Source organism: Emys orbicularis, chromosome 1 (assembly GCF_028017835.1).
Source record: "Emys orbicularis isolate rEmyOrb1 chromosome 1, rEmyOrb1.hap1, whole genome shotgun sequence".
Lineage (NCBI taxonomy): Eukaryota > Metazoa > Chordata > Testudines > Emydidae > Emys > Emys orbicularis.
Genome location: NC_088683.1, coordinates 364477198 through 364497122, shown reverse-complemented (window position 1 = coordinate 364497122; position 19925 = coordinate 364477198). Strand labels below are relative to the sequence as shown.

General features: G+C 48.5%; 2 protein-coding genes across 2 annotated transcripts; one reads left to right on the top strand and one right to left on the bottom strand.

The window, feature by feature from the left end:
- Positions 1-566: 566 nt before the first annotated feature.
- Positions 567-1529, bottom strand: LOC135882066 (olfactory receptor 52K1-like). Its single transcript, XM_065408832.1, has one exon. It carries the CDS (start codon positions 1527-1529, stop codon positions 567-569), a length of 963 nt encoding a protein of 320 aa, XP_065264904.1.
- A 13030-nt stretch (positions 1530-14559) lies between these two features.
- Positions 14560-15519, top strand: LOC135873419 (olfactory receptor 52P1-like). Its single transcript, XM_065397894.1, has one exon. It carries the CDS (start codon positions 14560-14562, stop codon positions 15517-15519), a length of 960 nt encoding a protein of 319 aa, XP_065253966.1.
- Positions 15520-19925: the final 4406 nt, after the last annotated feature.

Genomic DNA, 19925 nt, shown 5'->3' with positions numbered 1-19925 from the left:
GTGCATTGTGCTGCTGTGTGGTAGGGTTAAACCACTGGGGGCAGACTCTCAAATGTTCAGAAACCACAACTGAGGCCAGATTTACAACAACAACAACAACAACAACAAAAAGGTTGTCACCCAGCAGCTTCCATGGTGGCACGTTTGGCACAGAAGAGCCCAGCACTCAGCACTTATTCTGGTTCAGAGGTGACTGAACTTGAGGGGCAGATACAGCATTTGTTCCTGCAAGCATGCACCTCTGTGGCTGTGGCTGGGTGTGTCAGTAATAAAGGCCAGATGTTCCAGCGAAGAAAGAGGAGTTGCAAGGAGCCTTCACACTCCTCTTCACACTCCTTCACACTCCACACACGGGGCCGAGGGAGGACAAGGTCATGGCCAAGATCACCTTCCGGCCAGCAGCGCTACACTCGTGTAGGGCACGGTGTATTGCTCCCTGTAAGTCAGAGGTGGAGTTCCCATCCCAGCGTACACAAAGCCCCCACAAACATGCTGTCTAAGTTACTCAGAAAACCTCTCCTGCATCCTCTGCTTCCTGATCTCTCCACAGCCCCCTCCTGCTCAGCCTAGATGCTCTTCCCTCTGAACAGGAGAAGCACTCGGATGCGAATCTGTTTAGTTTTCACACCGTACACGATGGGGTTCATCATGGGAGGAAAGAGGAGGTAGAAATTGGCCAGCAGGATGTGTACGTGCGGGGCGACATGGCGCCCGAACCTGTGTACTGTTGAGGAGAGGACTACTGGGATGTAGAATACTAAGATGGCGCAAAGATGGGAGCCACAGGTGCTGAAAGCCTTCAGCTGCTCTTCCTTGGACGCCAGGCTTAAGACAGCCCTTAGGACCTTGATGTATGACAGGACGATGAACATCAGATCCAGCCCCACGATGAAGACAGTTACGATGATCCCATAGATGTTATTGAACCTGGTGTCGGCACAAGCCAGCTTCACCATGGCCATATGCTCACAGTAGCAATGGGAGATGACGTGGGACCCGCAGTAGGGCAGCCTCCTGAGGAGGAAGGGCAGAGGGAGCATTAGCAGAACAGCCCGAGCCAAAGCCGCCAGCCCGATCTTTGCTATCACTGAATTGGTCAGGATGGTGGCGTACCTCAGGGGGTTGCAGATGGCCACGTACCTGTCGAAGGCCATGGCCAGCAGCAGACCAGACTCCAGGGTGCAGAACGAGAGAATGAAAAACATCTGTACCAGGCAGGCGTTAAAGCTGATCTCCCTGGAATTAAACCAGAAGATGCTCAGTATTTTCGGCACGGTGGTTGTGGATAAAACCAGGTCGATGATGGCCAGCATGGCGAGGAAATAGAACATGGGCTTGTGTAGGGAGGGCTCTGTCTTGATAACATACAGGAGGATGCAGTTTCCTAAAAGGGCCACAGTGAACATTGAGCAGAAGGGGATGGAGATCCAGGAGTGCAGAGCTTCCAGCCCCGGGATGCCCGTCAGGAAGAACATGGACGGATCAGAGCCTGTGCCATTGGACGCTGACAGGTTGCCCTGCAGGAGCATCCTCCGAAAGTTTCACAACAACGTCTGTCCTGTCAATAAAACATATGAGATGGGTGAACAGACACTACACACATGTGAAATGCCGCACTCCACTCTGGCTCACGGGGTGCAACTCCTTTGGGAATGGATGACAAGGTCTGGAGCTGATAGAAACATTGGTTGGGTGGTAAATATCGAGGAGGTCAAATTAAGGAAAGCCTGGATCCTGGGGTGTCAGTACAAAGTGATAAGATATCAGCTACCGGAGGGTTCTTTAATCTGTCAGGCAAAGGCAGAACAAGTTCTAGTGGCTGGAAGTTGAAGCTTCATAGTGCAAACTGTGAACAAGATGCAACTGCATCCACTTCTGTCACGTCTGGAGTTGGCTCTACACATCAGATCTGTGACGCCAACCCTTTCCAATTTTCTCTGCATGCCCTTGCATTACCTTTTATGTTATCATGAGCGTTACTTTCAATGCTGTCACCATGGTACCTGAGTGCTTCGGGGAGACACAATGAACTTCGTACTCCATTTTCATCTGCAGCTTTCAGATTTCAAATGATTTATTTTGCTATTTTGGAGCATTAGGCACTTGTGCAAGATCAACCCAGATTGGCCCCAGCCCACAAAACATATCAAGCAAATCAGCCGAAAGCAGATAGTCTAGAAATTAGCAAAGCCCTTCCCTCCCTCAGACAGCGACCCATCCCATGACTCCTACACTTGCCCAGGTGAGAAGTTGGGACGGTAGATATGGGCTTTGCAGCATGGTTAGGGTATTTCTGACCAAGGTTGAGTAGGGACTGAATTCCAAGGGAAGCCCCCTGACCCCAGCCTACCCTCTCTTACGCTGGGGAGTAGGAAGGGGAGGGGGGCGAACTCATTGACTTTGTTGCCAAGCCCTCTCCTCTGCCCGATCTCTATCACTGCTGACAACACCTCCAGCCTCGCAGTCACTCAGGGCTACAACCTGGCAGACGTCTTTGACCCCTCTGACCTGCGTGTGCAGGGCGTGTCCAAGTCCTGTCACGTCACTCTCCATCATGTTCCTAAGATCCGACCCTACTACCTACACTCTCCTGCATCTCCAGCCCCTCGTCATCTCCAGCCTTGGTTCCGGCAACCTCCTCCACTCTGGTCCACATGCCCCTTCTTGCACACCCAAAGCACGAAATCCCTCCACAGGCTCCTTGTCCTCATCCTCAGGGCCCTTCACAGCTCTGTCTCCTTACTGATCCACTCAGTTCTCTTCTTGTGTTGTCCCCTCTCCCCTCCACTCTGCCAGGGATGGAGCACCCACCTATCTGCGTCTCCCACGCTGACTCTCTAGTATAGAACATCCTCCCTGAACCGGCCCGCTCCCCATTCCTGCTTCGTACCCATCCTCAACACCCACTCGGCCAAGGAACAATGGACCATTGGGTAGAGTTGATGTGCATGTATTTAACATAACAGATGCATATAATGGTAGGAAAAAATGGTCCATATTTTGGTTTGTATATGTAGATGGCCACGTACCTGTCGAAGGCCATGGCCAGCAGCAGACCAGACTCCAGGGTGCAGAACGAGAGAATGAAAATGAATGAAAAACATCTGTACCAGGCAGGCGTTAAAGCTGATCTCCCTGGAATTGATCTCCCTCCATATGTTAGAGGGCTTAATGTTGATGAAGAAAAGTATCTGTTTGTGTGTGTGTGTGTGTACAGAGCCTTGCACATTCAGAGTGCTATCCGAAGATCAATAATTCTCAATATCTAGAGAATGTACAAAATCCCCCCAAACTTCCCAATCATTTGGTGGAGGAATTTTAACATGTGGCTCCTGGCTCCATCCCGTCATTAGCTTTTAGGGCTTTCCACCTTTGTTTGCACCCACAATGATCTGCCAGCATGAATGTGAGCACAGAGGCCTCTACACACCTGATTTGTGGGGGCAGCTATTTCAGAATTCCCCTTTCAGAATCCAGGCACCTTAACAGAAAGGAACTAGGACCAAAGTTGAAGTCAACAGAGGTCATCTGCCTGTGAAACATCTAAAGAGCCACTCAGCATCACATTCTCAGTCTTGGGTGTTGAAAATATTTGCCTTCATCCACGCTTGGGCACAGAGCTTGATTTTTAGGAGGTGCTGAAAACCCATCAGCTCCCATTGAAAACCAGATCACTCGTTTAGGTGAAAACCAGATCATTCATTCTAAATATCAACTATAGATGGTTAGCCATAGGCAACCAAGCTGGATCACGATACGAATCTGCAGATGAAATTAAAATATACAGCAAAATAAATTAAATTAAAATATACAGCAGCAGAATTTGGATCAGGTTTTGAACTTGCCCACAATGTGGGTGTGTTTGGATCTGAGGTTCTGCTTCAGACCCGTCTATGGCTAGAGTACAGTACAATTCCTTTCCGCACACGAATCGGACTCCGTGGGCAAACTCACCAGAATCCTGCAGTGCTCCCTTCCTTTCCTCGGGCCTCGCTCTGCCTCACGGGCTGTGTGAGCTCCACACGCTCACCCGCAGCTGCCTGCCTTTGGTGGATTTATAGCCACGGTGAGAGAACTCGCCTCCTCCCCGCAGCGGGGTCTCGCAGTTCAGCTGGGAATGTCTGCTTCCACTTTCTCCTCCCACCCATCGCTGGCAGACAGAGTTAACTCTTTCTCTTCAGACTTGGGAGAAAAGAAACTGTTCCTGCGTCATGGGAATGAGATAGAAAAGCCATTTTCGGTCCCTCCTAGACCATGATCCCTCAGCCACTGCAGAACTGATCACTACGGTACATTCCCCACTGCTCGGCCCAGTCTCGTTTTAAATAACCCAAGCAATGAACCCTCCACTACTTCCCTTAGGAGGCTGTATCCACCCCGGGGAGTCCATTAGTGCCGGAGTACCTTCATCGGCTACTCAAGAGGGTCACCCTGGCCGGACAAGTCAACTTCAGCTGCTTTCTGGCTCAATATTGAACAGTCCACAGTCACTACGAATACAAGCTAGCTACTGAACGCCACTCACAGGGAAAGGCCTTAGGAGTGTGAAAAGGCAATACAGCCTCACAGATATTTACTCCGCAGCCGGCTGCCTTAGGTTATTATTTTTAGTTTGCATTGGGATAGTGCTTAGAGGCATCAGCCTGGAAACCGAGCCCCATCGTGCCAGGTGCTGTACACACACATGTAAGGAAATGGTGCCCTACAGAGCTTTACATCCGTGTCGGTGTTTCAGTTCCCGGGTGCAGTAAACTTCCCAAGGAAAAGAAATCTCACCTCATTTCAGCTCCACACTCACCGGAGGCATTCAGTAACCCTGTGAACAATGCAGACAAATCTTGACACATTCAATACAACTAGTGGATCCTCCTGACTATAAATTTGTCTACACTGAAAAAAACCCCAGAACATGGCAGCATCTCAGAGCCCAGGTCAATTGACTCCGGCTCGTGGGGTTCAGGCCGCGGCACTGAAAAGAGAAGTGAAGATGTTCCCGCTCAGGGTGAAGTCCGAGGTCTGGGCCTTCCCCCTTCACTGGCTTTCAGAGCCCAGGTTCCAGCCCGAGCAGAAGTGGCTACACTGCTATCTTTAGCCCTGTACCGTGAGCCCGAGTAAGTTCACCCAGACTCTAAGACTTGCTCCCCGGGGGAGGGGGGTTTGCGGTGTAGACGTACCCTAAGAAGAGGCAGTTTCACGGCAGTGCTGGCACTTCCTGACCGCAGTCCACCTGCCAATGTGGCGAGGCAGCCATTCTTGTGAGATTTCAGCTCTTCCGCTTCCATTTCTAGCTAGACCCCAAAAGGGATGAGGTGCAGTGAAAACAAAAAACAATTCAGTGGGGTGGAGTTCCCTCGGCTTTTCAAAACCTTCAGAAAGACTTGGTTGATTTTAAACTTGGGAGCAAGATTTGGGGGATTTCTTCTCCCTAGTGGAAATTCCAGTAGACTCCATAGGAATCCTTGAACTGGTCTTTCTCCTCCTCTCTCTTGATGTCTTCTGGTCTGTGTAGATTTTTACTGGTCTCCCTTGGTTTCCACTGGAGGATCCGTAGCTGAAGGAACCAGTAGATCTGTTACAAATCTTAGTCTGCCACTTGGAACGAGGTGAAAATTTGCAACAGGAATTTCCACTAGAGATTCCTGCACTCCTGGACTGTGTATACGTAGCCAGCACTGAAATGCAGCCGCGTCTCGGTTTGACTGTGACAGTCATTGGGCCCCAGCTACACAGCACGCCTGATTAGCACAGAAAGTGTAGGAGATTGTCACATCCGCTGTCACATCGCCTACCGGGGGAAATGGAGGCTGCTGGAGTGGAAGGATCCCAGTTGGAATTCACTCAAGGTACCAGGCTTCCCCCAGCCCCGGTCACGCTGAGCGTGAGCTGCTCTAGATACTGCACAGCTGTGATAACGCAGTAGGGCAGGGCTATTCTTCCCATTTTACAGCTCGGGAACGGAGAGACCGAGGGACTTGCCCAAGGGCACCTGTGGCCGAGCGAAGACTAGAACGCCGGCTTCCTAAATTACTGCCCTAACCACTGGGCCTTTCTCTCTACGGCTACTGTGCTTGTCCTCAGCTGGGAATGTCACCAAGGTGCCAGCTGAGATAGCGGGCTCTGTGTTCCAGAGGGTAGAGTGCAAGGCGGCTAATGGAACCCTAGAGCTCTGCCTTGCACCCACCATCCACCATTCCACAGAGGGGACAGCAACGGAGTTGCAGAATTGTCTGCTTTCCCCTGGTCTAGAGGTGGGCCCGAGTAGAAATGCCCTTTTCCTGCCACTAGAGCACAGCGGTTTACATGCCAGGCAGGAACCAGACCACATCCATCTAGTCCAGTGTGTTGCCCTCATCGCTGGCCAGTACCCGATGCTGCAGAGGAAGGTTCACGATACCTTGCAGAGGACAGTGTTGGAATGACTTGCCCACAGAAGACGTCTCTCGTTCTCCTCTTCAGTTAGTGGCACGCATGCGAGAACTCAACAGAAGTTCCCATGTCTCTTTGTTTTTCTGTAGGACCTGTGAGGCCTTTGTTTCCTGCATGCTGGGGCAGCCTCACAGCCAGATGGAAAGGGCAGTGCTTCACTGCACGCAGGTGTGACGTTATTGACATGAACTGGGACCGTATAGATCATTGTTGCAACCAAGGTCCTGTAGTGGCACCCAAATCTTGTATAAAGGGGGTCAAATGGAGTGTCTAAGACAAGGTTATGGTTTACTGGTTATGATTATGCTGTCTATATGTGTGTATCAGTTTTGTAGTTGAAGTTATGAATATTGGCTCTATACTGTCTGTATTGCAAACTTATGCTATGCTTCTGGGTGACATCCCAGACAAGCTGGTGTTAGCTCTGCCTAGCCTGCTTGATGGCCCATTAAGGACCATCAGCTATACAATGGACCCATTGAGAGAAGGCAAATATGCCTTGAGACTCAGCAAAGTATGCAGGAACTGGCCCATGTGACTCCAGACTCCATTTTGCTGTAATTTTCCACAGTAAGGACAAAGAGGTGTTCTTACACCTGGAAAAGACTATATAAGGCTGATGCCTCATCTCCATTTTGTCTTCAGTCCTGCTTCTCACCTCTGAAAGGACTTTGCTACAAGCTGAAGCTTTGAACAAAGGACTGAGGACCCATCCCAGCGGGGGATGTATTCCAGAGACTTAATTTGAACCTGCAGTTTATTCTATCACTACTACAAGCCTGAACCAAGAACTTTGCCATTACTGTATGTAATTGATTCCATTTAACCAATTCTAACTCTCATCTCTATCTTTTTTTCTTTTATCAATAAATCTTTAGATTTTAGATTCTAAAGGATTGGCAACAGCGTGATTTGTGGGTAAGATCTGATTTATATATTGACCTGGGTCTGGGGCTTGGTCCTTTGGGATCGAGAGAATCTTTTTTCTTTTATTGGGGTATTGGTTTTCATAACCATTTGTCCCCATAACGAGTGGCACTGGTGGTGATACTGGGAAACTGGAGTGTCTAAGGGAATTGCTTATGTGACTTGTGGTTAGCCAGTGGGGTAAGACCGAAGTCCTCTTTGTCTGGCTGGTTTGGTTTGCCTTAGAGGTGGAAAACCCCCAGCCTTGGGCTGTGACTGCCCTGTTTTAGCAATTTGTCCTGAATTGGCACTCTCAGTTGGGTCCCGCCAGAACCGCATCGTCACAGCAGGTCCCTGCCCCGTTCCTGCATGACATTTCATCTGAATATCTGACCCACAGTTGATTCCTAATATGGAAAGGACCCAACAGCTGCAGCCAAACCACCTCTGGCCATGATCTCCTCATATCGCACAGAACAAGCAGTTCTGAGCTTTTGGGAACCTGTCTGTGAATGGATCTCCTGATGTAGGGCACTGGGAGGTCCAGCAATTTGTGGGACCTTTTTGGATTGAGTGTGGGACAGTGTGCTCTGCTGATGTGTATATGCATTAATCAGTGTCCTGCCTCCAGTGCCGACTTGTAAGCAATTTGAGCAGGGGAAAATCAGTGCACTGTTCTTTGGCCCATGTTCCCAGAATGAATGCAACCTCTCACTCCTCTCCAGTATGCCTTTTGGGGAACTGGGAAGGACGTTCTTGTGGCTAAGGCGGACCAAGGGGAGTTAGGAGATGTGGACTCCGTTTCCAGCAATCCCAAAGACTTTCTGGGCCAGATTCCATTAAGACCAGACTATAGGTCGACACAGGAAATTCATTTACCCTTTCTGTGCCTCCGTTTCTCCACCTGTAAAATGGTGATAACACTGACTTACATTACAGGCGTGTTGTCACTGAAGTTTATAAAGTGCTTTGAGATCCTTAGAGGAAAGGTGCTATTTATCCATCCACCCTAACTCTGCCCTCTTGTTGCCCTAGATTTGATGGATGTAGTAACCCCAGATGTTGACCAAGCTAATTGCAACCATATTGTGTGCATTCAGCCACCATGAATTAGAACATTAGAACAGCCATACCAGGTCAGACCAAAGGTCCATCAAGCCCAGTATGCTGTCCTCTGACAGTGGCCAAGGCAGGTGCCCCAAAGAGAATGAACAGACAGGTTATCATAAAGTTATCCATGCCTTGTCACCCAATCCCAGCTTCTGGCAAACAGAGGCTAGGGACACCATTCCTGCCCATCCTGGCTAATAGCCATTGATGGACCTGTCCTCCATGAATCTATCTAGCTCTCTTTTGAACCCTGTTATAGCATTGGCCTTCACAAACCCCTCTGGTAAGGAGTTCCAGAGGTTGACAGTGTGTTGCGTGAAAAAATGCTTTCTTGTGTTTGTTTTAAACATGCTACCTATTAATTAATTAAATAGAACACCACATAGTTAAGTGTTAATATGAACAAGCAGGGCTTCTCGAGGCAAGGTCAAAACTAGCTACAGACTTCCAGTTTCTGCTAATCAGAATGGGAGCAGAGGCGAAAAGAGTCAACAAATTGAGACTGAAAAAAAATAAGTGGATAGAGCCCATGAGTTTGGGCACCTTTGATATAGAAGCATATTATTACTAAGGTTGTTGGGAATGTTTGTTGATAAGTAGTTGATTGAAGTTAGGAGAGGTGATGACCCACCCCCTATGAGTTGTGTGTTTGGTAAAAGTAAGTTTAAAAAGACTAGATAATAGCGTGTACTTTGGAGCGGTTCTCAAAAGCTGTCCTGAGAGATTTTTTGACACCATGCTCCCCGGTGGGGAAGCAACCGGCCATCGCTGACCTACTGTCAACTCAATGCCATCTCGAATTCTAGGTAATGATATGGGATGTTCTAAACCTATCGCTAGTGTCTGTAGGAGCTTTAATAAATTGTAGTTGTAAATAAAAGCACGTTTATTTGTATCAATCTTTCATCAGCCAGAAGCGCTGTGTTCCCATTGATTTATTCCTGACACCGCCTGGAGTGAAGCAGTAAAGTCACCAGGGCTTTGGGTTCTGAAACCCCCTGGGTAACACCCTCTTAACCAGACAGGGCACTGATGACTTCATAGTCCAACCTAAGCAGAGCCCTAAACATGCTGGGACAAGTCTTCAAACGTCATAGACACTTTTGCACATGCACCCCTCAGTTGTGCAGATCCCCTCATGCAGACGCCTTAGGGGGTATTTGCACAATTAAACCAGGTGTGCGCGCACACACACACACACACACCTGAGCACATCCTCTCTTGAAGATCAATCCCATGCTATTGAATAGAGATGTAGCTATTAAGCCAAGGGCCTGTAAAATAGGAATGGGTTAATTTACTGTTACTATTTGTGGCTATTCCCTACGCCTGATGGCAGATTTTCCTCTGTGATGAAGAAAGGCTCTGAATTCCCAGCTGAGGGAGTAAAGAGGATTCTTTAAGAGGTATAAATACCCCCACGCGGGTTGTCCAGGCAGACTGGAGAATCACATAGATTGAGTGCTGACTGTAGCATTCACTGAAGGTGAAGAAGATACGGCGGTTCCAGGTGAGTTAGGGCAGTACGGATTTAATCAGGGGCCCTGTTAATGTATAGGAAACTTTGGGCCAAATCCTGTTCTCAGTCACGCTGCTGTAAATATAAAAAGGTCCCACTGATTAACACAGAGCTACTCTGGATTTACAGCAGTGTAACTGAGCAGAATTTGGCTCTTTATGAATGAACTATTTAATAACACGGAAAAAAGATCTTATGAGAATGGGAAGTACTCAGAATTCAAGAAATGCCAACGATAACACAACCTGAATTCTGCCCCCTTTGTATGAATTTCTTAGTCTTTAATGATGTGATTGCAAATTATTCTTCAATGAACACAACCTCAAACGTTCTTTTCTACAACCTGAGACACACACTCGTGTGGTAACACCTTGTAATCCTCTTTTCTCCCGTGTTTACTTGCACTACTTTTCGCATCACAACAGTCCAGTCTGCATCTCTTTGGTGACTCAGACTTTTTTGTATAAATTCACTTCTCTGCAAGGTCTGGTTTTACATAAATTTCAGCAGCAGCAGCCATGGTCCCTGATTTTTTTTCAACTAGCAGCACAGCCTTCCTGCTGTAATATTGATCGGCAGTAAGGTAATTATCGGCCTCTCACTGGGGTGAAACGTAGGAAGATCCCCATAACATGAAGGGGCTTGGGGCGTGTTGTGTGACAAATCTGGCTTTCCCCAAACCAGAAATACCATCAATGAGCCCAGCTTTTCTCACAGCTCGGCTGGATCCCAGGGCAGTGCATGGAGTGTAGCACTGGGAGGTAGGAATTTTAACCAGGACTCTCGCTAGCTTTGAGGTTTCTTGCTAGTAAGTAACAGCCCAATACTGCACCTTGGAAGTCAGTGGGAGTTTTGCCACTGCCTTCAGTGGAAGCAGGATCAGACCCACGGCCTCTTTGTCTCACTGTCCCCAGCTCTGGAAGCAGATTAGCAGTACTCACGCATGTGGCCAGAGGGACTATGTACGTGCAGGCAGAATGCCCAAGCTGTGCCGCTGAATGTGCCGGGTACATGCTGCTTCCCATGCCGGGAGCTTCATGGGGAAATGCAGGCTAATCATGGGCCCAGAACGCCTGATAAACTTGGTCCAAGCTCTCTTCAAACTCCGGCCCTCCCGTGCAGTACTGCTGATAGCCAGGGCCGGTGCTACCATTTAGGCAAACTAGGCGGTTGCCTAGGGCGCCAAGATTTGGGGGCGCCAAAAAACGGTGCCCCCAATTTTTTTTTACAGCATTCCTACGCCCCCTCCCCGAGCGCATGATCGCCGCTCCACTTCTCCCGCCTCCCAGGCTTGCAGCGCCAATCAGCTGTTTGGCACCGCAAGCCTGGGAGGCGAGGAGAATTAGAGCGGGGGCGGTGTGCTCGGGGAGGAGGCCAAGCAGAGGTGAGCTGGGGTCGGGAGCTGCTGCGGGGGGGGCTATTTCTGAACTTCCTGCTTTCCAAGGGCAGGAACTGCTTCTCCTGATTGTGAGGGTCTAATACAGCAGGTGCGGGGAAGGGGCTGTGACTGGAGTCCCATGGGGGAGGGGGATGTGCATTCATAAGGAGAGAGTGAAGCAGTGGACACAAGGAGAAACTGGCTCTAGGACAGCACCCCGGGTACACACCATCTTGTGTGGAACATGCAGCTGAAGGTGCTTTATTATACACGGCAAGATGTGGTACAATGCCAGGAACCAGTGGGTGTATCAGTGCTGCCCAGGGGATAACGTAATGCCAGTAACAGAAAGGCAGAGAAATGAAGTGGTTTTGCAGACACAGGGATACAGGATGAAGGACGTTCATGGCCGTCCCAGCCAGCTAGCTCTGGCATCTGCACAAGCACTGTCCCGTTGCAATCAGGGGGAGCTGTGCTTGCGTACACCAGCTATGGATGCGGCTCAAGGAACTCAAAGCTCACCTAGTTTATTACCCTGCGGGCTCCATTCTTTCTACAATCAACTCTCAGAGAGAAAAATACCTGGACAACATTTCCCCAGTAGTGACGTTGAAATAGGTTGCCTTAAACTGCAAACCGCACAAAGTGAACCCTGGTAACCGAGCTTTGAAATGTTTCTTGGCCTGTGAGACTGGAATTCTCAGAGCATTTTAGGGATAGAGGATTTATCCTTGGGCCTAGAGCACAAAGTCTATATGACGCTTAAGCACTGCAGGACTTTGCTTCCCTCGTTGTTTAATGAGTTCAAGTCCCTAGACTGGGAATTCGGAGACCTGTGTTCTATTTCCCATTCTGTAGCTGACTGAGTCCCTGCTCTGTGCCTCAGTTTCCCCACCTGTACAGTTAAGGAGAACAATACTTCCCCTCCTTTGTGAAAGATTTTGAGACCTATGCCTAAAGAGCACTGTTGAAGCGCAGTTATTAAAGTATTACGATCATTGCAACTTCATTAGGCCAACAGATAAATATTGACAGATTTTATAAGTGCCGGTATACAAATGCTAGAAGTCTAAATACTAGGTGTGAACTTAAGTGCCTGGTATTAAATGAGGATATTGCTATAATAGGCATCGTAGGAATTTGGTGGAATAATAATAATCAATGGCACACGGTAACACTAGGGTACAAAATATATTGGAATGACAGAGCAGGTTGTGCTGGTGGAGTGTGAAAGAAAGCAGAGAGTCAAATATAGTAAAAATTTTAAATGAATCAAACTGTACCACAGAATCTCTATGGATGGAAATTCCATGTTTGAATAATAAGAGTATAGCAGTAGGAATATACTACCGACCACCTGAGCAGGTTGGTGAAAGGGACTGTGAAATGCTCCAGGAGAATAGAGAGGCTACACATACAGAAATCTCAATAATAATGGGGGATTTCTACTACTCCGCCCCCATTGACTGGGTACATGTCATTTCAGGATGGGATGCAGAGATAAAATTTCTAGGCGCCATTAAGGACTGTTCCTTGGAGCAGCTAGTCTTGGAACCCACAAGGGGAGAGGCAATTCTTGATTTAATCCTAAGTGGTGTATAGGATCAGGTCCAAGAGGTGAATACAGCTGAACTGCTCGGTAATAGCGACCATAATGTAATTAATTTTTACATCCTTGTGGGAGGGAAATACCAAAGAAGCCCACCACAGTAGCATTTAATGTCAAAAAAAGGAGCTACATAAAAATGAGGAAGCTAGTTAAACTTCAATTAAAAGGAATAGTCACAAAGACGAAATGCCTGCAAGCTGCATGGAAGTTATTTAAAAACACCATAATAGAGGCTCAAACTAAAAATACTAATAAATTCTTTAAAAAAAACTAATAAAAAACATATGAGGAGAGATTAAAAAGACTGGGACCGTTCAACTCAGAAAAGAGATGGCAAAGGGGGGGTATGGTAGAGGTCTATAAACTCATGAGTGGTGTGGAGAAAGTCAATCAGGAATTGTTATTTACTCCTTCACATAACACAAGAACCAGGGGTCACTCAATGAAATGAATAGGCAGCAGGTTTAAAACAAACAAAAGGCAGTATTTCTTCACACAACGCACTGTCAAACTGTGGAATATGTTGGCAGGGGATGTTGTGAAGGCCAACAGTCTAACTGGGTTTAAAAAAAAGAATTAGATAAGTCCATGGAGGATAGGTCCGTCAGTGGCTATTAGCTAAGATGCTCAGGGATGCAACCCCATGCTCTGGGTCTCCCTGTAGCTCTGACTGCCAGAAGCTGGGACTGGACAACACTCAAGGGATGGATCATTCGAAATTGCCCTGCTCTGTTCATTCCCTCTATAGCACCTGGCACTGGCCGCTGTTGGAAGACAGGATACTGGGCTAGATGGACCATTGGTCTGACCCAGTAAGGCCGTTCTTATTTTATTATTACAGTTGTCATCTACACACACTGACCTCAGTTAACTCCCAGGTGACGCAGGTTTCCATGGCATAATGCAGGACCAAAGGCCCCTACAAATAGGAAGTCCATATGGCTGCTACAGCCCAGGGTGCGCGCAATCCTACCTCCTCCATGGGGCAGCCCCACAACTGACTAACGCTGCCCCGAAAGTGAGGGATGAGGCCTGGGGAGAGTGCTGATTCCGTGCTCCCACAAGGCTCAGCCATCACCTGCCCCTCCCCAGAAGGAGATGCTCTTTACACCCTTCTAAGGCATAGGGGTGACCCCATTTGTGACCCCATCTCAGGGTTCTACCAAACCTTCCATTTCTCTTGCGTTTAAACACTTCTGGGCTGTCGACGAAAGCCATTCAGACATTGGGCTAGTTGTTGTTTCAGGTCCCCAAAACTGGAACTGGGGGTACAGCTGTGGTCCAGCTCTGAGGGGAAGCAGCAGTGAGAAGAGCATAGAGAAAAGATCCATGTGTGCAGCTTGAGCAAATCCCGGGAGAGATGTAGAAAAGACGGCCATTTTGAACTGGATCCTGCGGTGAATGAAGCTGGGGAGGCCCAGGAGCTGGTGGAGGGCGGGGTGACGTGGCTGCAATTCTCCATAGGGGAGAAGGCAAACAGGGGCATTCTGCCTGCGCTGGGGTCCAGGGGGGACCACCCTGCAGCAACAAAGCGTTTTCATTGCCGACACTAACCTGCCGTGTGGTTTCAATTCCAGCCTCCGAAATGGTCCTGGAAACCATCCGTGCGCCATGTCCTGCTACAATCACTCCAACCCCTCCACCTTCCTCCTAATGGGCATTCCGGGGCTGGAGGCCACCCACTTCTGGATCGCCTTCCCGTTCTGTGCCATGTACGTTGTGGCCCTGCTGGGGAACTTCACCCTCTTCTTTGTGATCACGACGGAGCCGAGCCTGCACCTGCCCATGTACTACTTCCTCTGCATGCTTGCAGGCATCGACCTGGTGCTTACCACATCCACCGTGCCCAAGATCCTGAGCATCTTCTGGTTCCACTCCCATGAAATCGGCTTTGAGTGTTGCGTGGTCCAGATGTTCTTCATCCACAGCTTCTCTGCCATGGAGTCGGGGGTGCTGCTGGCCATGGCCTTTGACCGCTACGTCGCCATCTGCAAGCCATTGCGCTACATCGCCATCCTCACCAACGCCGTCGTCACCAAGATCGGGTTGGCCGTCTTTGTGCGGGGCATCAGTCTGTTGGCCCCCTTGACGTGCATGGTCAGCCGTCTGCCCTACTGCGGGCCCAGGGTCATCTCCCACTCCTACTGCGAGCACATGGCAGTGGTGAAGCTGGCCTGCGGGGATATCACGCCCAACTATGTCTACGGGATAACGGCCGTGACCATTATGGTGGGCTCAGACTCCATCTTCATCGCCATCTCCTACATCCTGATCCTCCAGGCTGTCCTGAGCCTGTCCTCCAGGGATGCACGCCTGAAATCCTTCAGCACCTGCGGCTCCCATGTGTGCGTCATCCTGGTCTTCTACACCCCAGCGCTGTTCTCCTTCTACACGCAGCGCTGGGGCCAGAACATCCCTGCGCACATCCACATCCTGCTGGCAGACCTCTACCTCTTGGTGCCGCCCATGCTGAACCCCATCATATACGGCATGAAGACCAAGCAGATCAGGGGCCGGGTGCTGAGGCCATTCTATCCAGAGAGATCCAGGCTGGGCTTTGGCCCCCACTAGTGTTGGATGCTGAACCGTGATTTGTGAGACGCAGAAGGTTCAGAGAGGCACCCAGAGCTTCCGATTCTGATCTAAAAGGAACCTTGGAGACTCTCGGGCTGGAAATCCCACAAGAAGTTGTTCTCTCATGAAAGTTCTGGTGCTTCCTTCCTTCCAGCTAGGTTGACAATCCTGGCCAAGACCTGGAAGAACAGAATCGCCATGAACACAAGTAATTATTTTTAGCAGAAGTTAATTCTGACCTCAGCTGGGGGATGAAAGTTTAGATCATTGCTTATTTTAACCATACCATTGCCTCATCTTTAACACTGAATATCACCAGTGCTCCTTTTCCCAACAGCACCTGGTACAAGACTGTTCCCACCTCAGAGGCCAAGTTCTACACATGAATCTATCCCTCCATCCCTCCACCCATCCCTCCTTCCAACCATCTAGCATCAATCTGCATATCTACCTATCTGTTAGCCTTGAACGGCTGCCCAAGGGTGGCTGCTGCTGACTCCAACTAGCACCTCTGTGTGTGTTCTAGCGCAGAATTTCCCCCTGGATGTATATTGTATCTTTCCACCATAGCTTGCGACTTTACGTGAGCAGTTACAGAAAAACTTAACTCGGCTGTGTTGTGAGAGGAAGGCTAGAAAACAACAATGAAATACTCCCCTACATAGGTCAGGGGTGTTTTTTAGTGAATTTCAGTGCTGCAAGTTACTCAGAAGCTATGTTAAAAATTCTTAACGATGTCCTGACAGTCTCCTTCTTCCACTTGTCATGTCACCTTGTCTCAAACTTTTTGATCACCTACTTTTCGTGTCTTCCTCACCTTTATGTCTGTTTCGTGACAATGTTAAAGACAAATTTAAGAGAGAAACCGTATAGTGCACAATATGCACAATCACAAGAGCAATGAAAAATGAAATGATGAAAACGTGCCGTTTGGAAATTTGTGGGAATACTGATTGTGTACAAGGCCCATTGCACTATCCCTGGTTATTATTATTCATTAATATTGGTATTTGCACAGGGTATCTCAGCAGAGCTCACAATGGATATGCAAAGGGGTGAAACCAAAGCTGGAATTCGAAGGTACGAGAAAGACTTTGTCTCTCTGCCACCCTCCAGCGCTGCACACCAGCATCGGAGCACACTCCTACTCAGTGGATTTAAGAGTCACTTTCCAAGGCCCCGTTGAGGTGAACAAAACTCCATTAATCCTCCCTGGGCAGGTTCTCCGTTCTCTAGCCCTCATCGTTGCCGTATGAGATGCAGGACTCCATTTTAACTATGATGAATATCATCAGCTATTCCCGCAGGATTTAGGCCTGACAAACGGAAATAGCCCCAGACCAGCTCCTCCTCATGCGTCTGTCACACGGAAACCAGCGCTAGGAAAATGAAGCTTTTTGGAAGTGGAAATGCTCTGCCGGTAACACACAGGAGAGTAACCCGAGGCACTCAGAACCTGTCTTCCCTGACATTATTATTGCCCCCACTGGTTTTCTACTGTCCATCCAACCGCATGTTTCATTTTTGATGGATGGTAACATGATGGGACGCTCCTGTCAATCCAGGTTGGGACAACTGATGTGCCTTGAGAATGGGGGCTCAGGAGACCATCGGGGAAGGAGGGTATTTCTGTCCAGGCGGAATCCTGATAAATTGCTCTAAAATATAGATTATTCCAAATATTTTCATGTCTAGAACGTTCTTGACTCTCTGTGGAGGGGGAAGGGCCTCTGGGACGGCTCTGTAATCAGCTCCGGTTATGGAGAAAGCAGCAGAAGGAAAGTGGGATACTCATTCCTGCATGTATCTCATGCTTAATGAAGGAGGAAGTTCCCATCACCGGACGGGTCAGGAAGTGCTGTGGTTACTGGATAGAGCCTGGCCCTGGGAACTAAGTGCTGGTGGGAGAACCCCAGGTTCATTAAGTGGATCCCCAATGCCAACCTACATTCCTGAGAATACTCTGCTTGACTCCTACTAGGCCCAGAGCCCTTGGTTCCCTCCCACAAGCCCCGAGGAGGCAGGAGTTAGCGCCATGCAGAAATGCTGCACTCAGCTAAAAACCAACAATTGAATCTGGGCAGAGACGAGCCCTCAGGCAGTGAAAGGGACCATCCAGGGGCCCCTGTGGGGAGTCACAAACACTGTCCTCCCCTCAGCTCCAGCACAAGTACGGAGTCCCCAGTGCCTCAATATACAGCCTAATACTCACTAATGCGACTGAGAGTATGTCTACACTGGAACGTAAACCCGGGCTTGAGCCCAGGCTCAGGGCTAATCCCCCGTTGCATTTACACTTTAATTGCGCTAACTCCGGGCTTGGACCCAGGGTCCCAGGTCCCTGCAGGGCTGGAGGGTCCGAGCTCGAGTCAAGCTGGGACCCAGGGTATGAGCCCTGTTGCTTTGCAGTGTAGCCGCAGCCCTGCTTAACTCATGTCCCAGGAGTCCATTGGAAGTATCCCACAATTCCATGGGACAACTTCCTTAGTCTTCTCTAGCCCAACAATCTGCACGCCACTCTATTGAAAACAGAAGACACCCCCTGACCCCGGACAAACAGCAGCGTTAGCCCATTCTCTTCTGATCACCAGTCTGCAAACACACTGTCAGAGAGAACCCTACACTTATAGAAACTTCTTAATTTTAAGAATAACTGAAATGTACAAACATCAAGAAATGGAACTGTGCCCCAACATTGGGTGGACCAGCATTCAACAGTGTTACAGCAGGTGACAGCTGTACAATGTTAACCCTCGCCCTTTAGTTCAAAAGGTGGCTTTTCTCACCTTTGCCCTCGGGAACTGCAGCACAGAGAGGTCAATAGTGGTGTCCCCCAGGGGTCTGTACTGGGACCAGTGCTGTTCAACATAGTCATAAATGATCTGGAAAAAGGGGTAAACTGAGGTGGCAAAATGATACAAAATTACTCAAGATATTTAAGACCAAAGCCGACTGTGAAGACCTACAAAAGGATCTCACAAAACTGGGTGTCTGGGCAACAAAACGGCAGATGAAATTCAATGTTGATAAATGCAAAGTAATGCACATTGAAAAACATAATCCCAACTACACATACAAAATGACGGGGTCTAAATTAGCTGTTACCACTCAAGAAAGAGATAGGGGTTTGTTACAGGAGTTGGTGGGTGAGATTCTGTGGCCTGCGTTGTGCAGGAGGTCAGACTAGACTATCATAATGGTCCCTTCTGACCTTAAAGTCTATGATTCTATGATCTTGGAGTCATTGTGGAGAGTTCTCTGAAAACATCCACTCAATGTGCAGCGGCAGTCAAAAACGCAAACAGAACCATTGGGAAAGGGATAGATAATAAGACAGAAAACATTATAATGCCACTATAGAAATCCATGGTACGCCCACCTCTTGAATACTGAAGGAAGATCTGGTCAAAAAAGATATATTAGAATTGGAAAAGGTACAGAGAGGGCAACAAAAATGATGAGGGGTATGGAACAGCTGCTGTATGAGAATTTAAAAACCTGGGACTGCTCAGCTTAGAAAAGAGACGACTAAGTGGAGATATGATGGAGAGTTATAAAATCATGACTGGTGTGGAGACAGTTATTTACCCCTGCACACAACACAAGAATGAGGGGGTCACCCAATGAAATTATTAGGCATCAGGTTTCAAACCAAAGCCATGTCTATGCTGTGAGATCGCTGTGAGATGCGTAGCCACATTATGCTGATAGGAGAGAGCTCTCCCGTTGACATAATAAAGCCAGCTCAATGAGTGGCAGTAGCTATGTCGGTGGGAGAGTGTCTCCCACCGACATAGCGCTGTGCACACGAGCACATATGCCAGCAAAGCTTATGTCGCTCAGGGGGGTGTTTTTTCACACCCCTGAATGACAAAAGTTTTGCTGACATAAGTGGTAATGTAGACATGGCCTAATATAAGGAAGTGCCTCACACAACACACAGTCAATCTGTGGAACTCACTGCCAGGGGATGTTGTGAAGGCCAAAAGTATAAGTGTGTTCAAAAAAGAATTAGTTAAGTCCATGGCGGAAAGGTCCATCAATGGCTATTAGCCAAGATGATCAGGGAGGCAACCTCATGCTCTGGTGTCCCTCAACCTCTGACTGCCAGAAAGTGGGAGTGGATGACAGGGGATCACTCAAAATTGCCCTGTTCTGTTCATTCCCTCTGGGGCACCTGGAATTGGCCAGTGTTGGAAGACAGGATACTGGGCTAGATGGACCATTGGTCTGACCCAGTATGGCCGTTCTTATGTTTTTATGCAGAACATGTCTCTTCAAAAAGGTCTTTCCACCATAAGAATTACCCCGGCAACATCAACATAACACTCCATCCTATCCCCCACCCATAACAAAACACAGAAATCCCTATCCTAAGCAGGGTTCCTATAACCCTAGAAGAG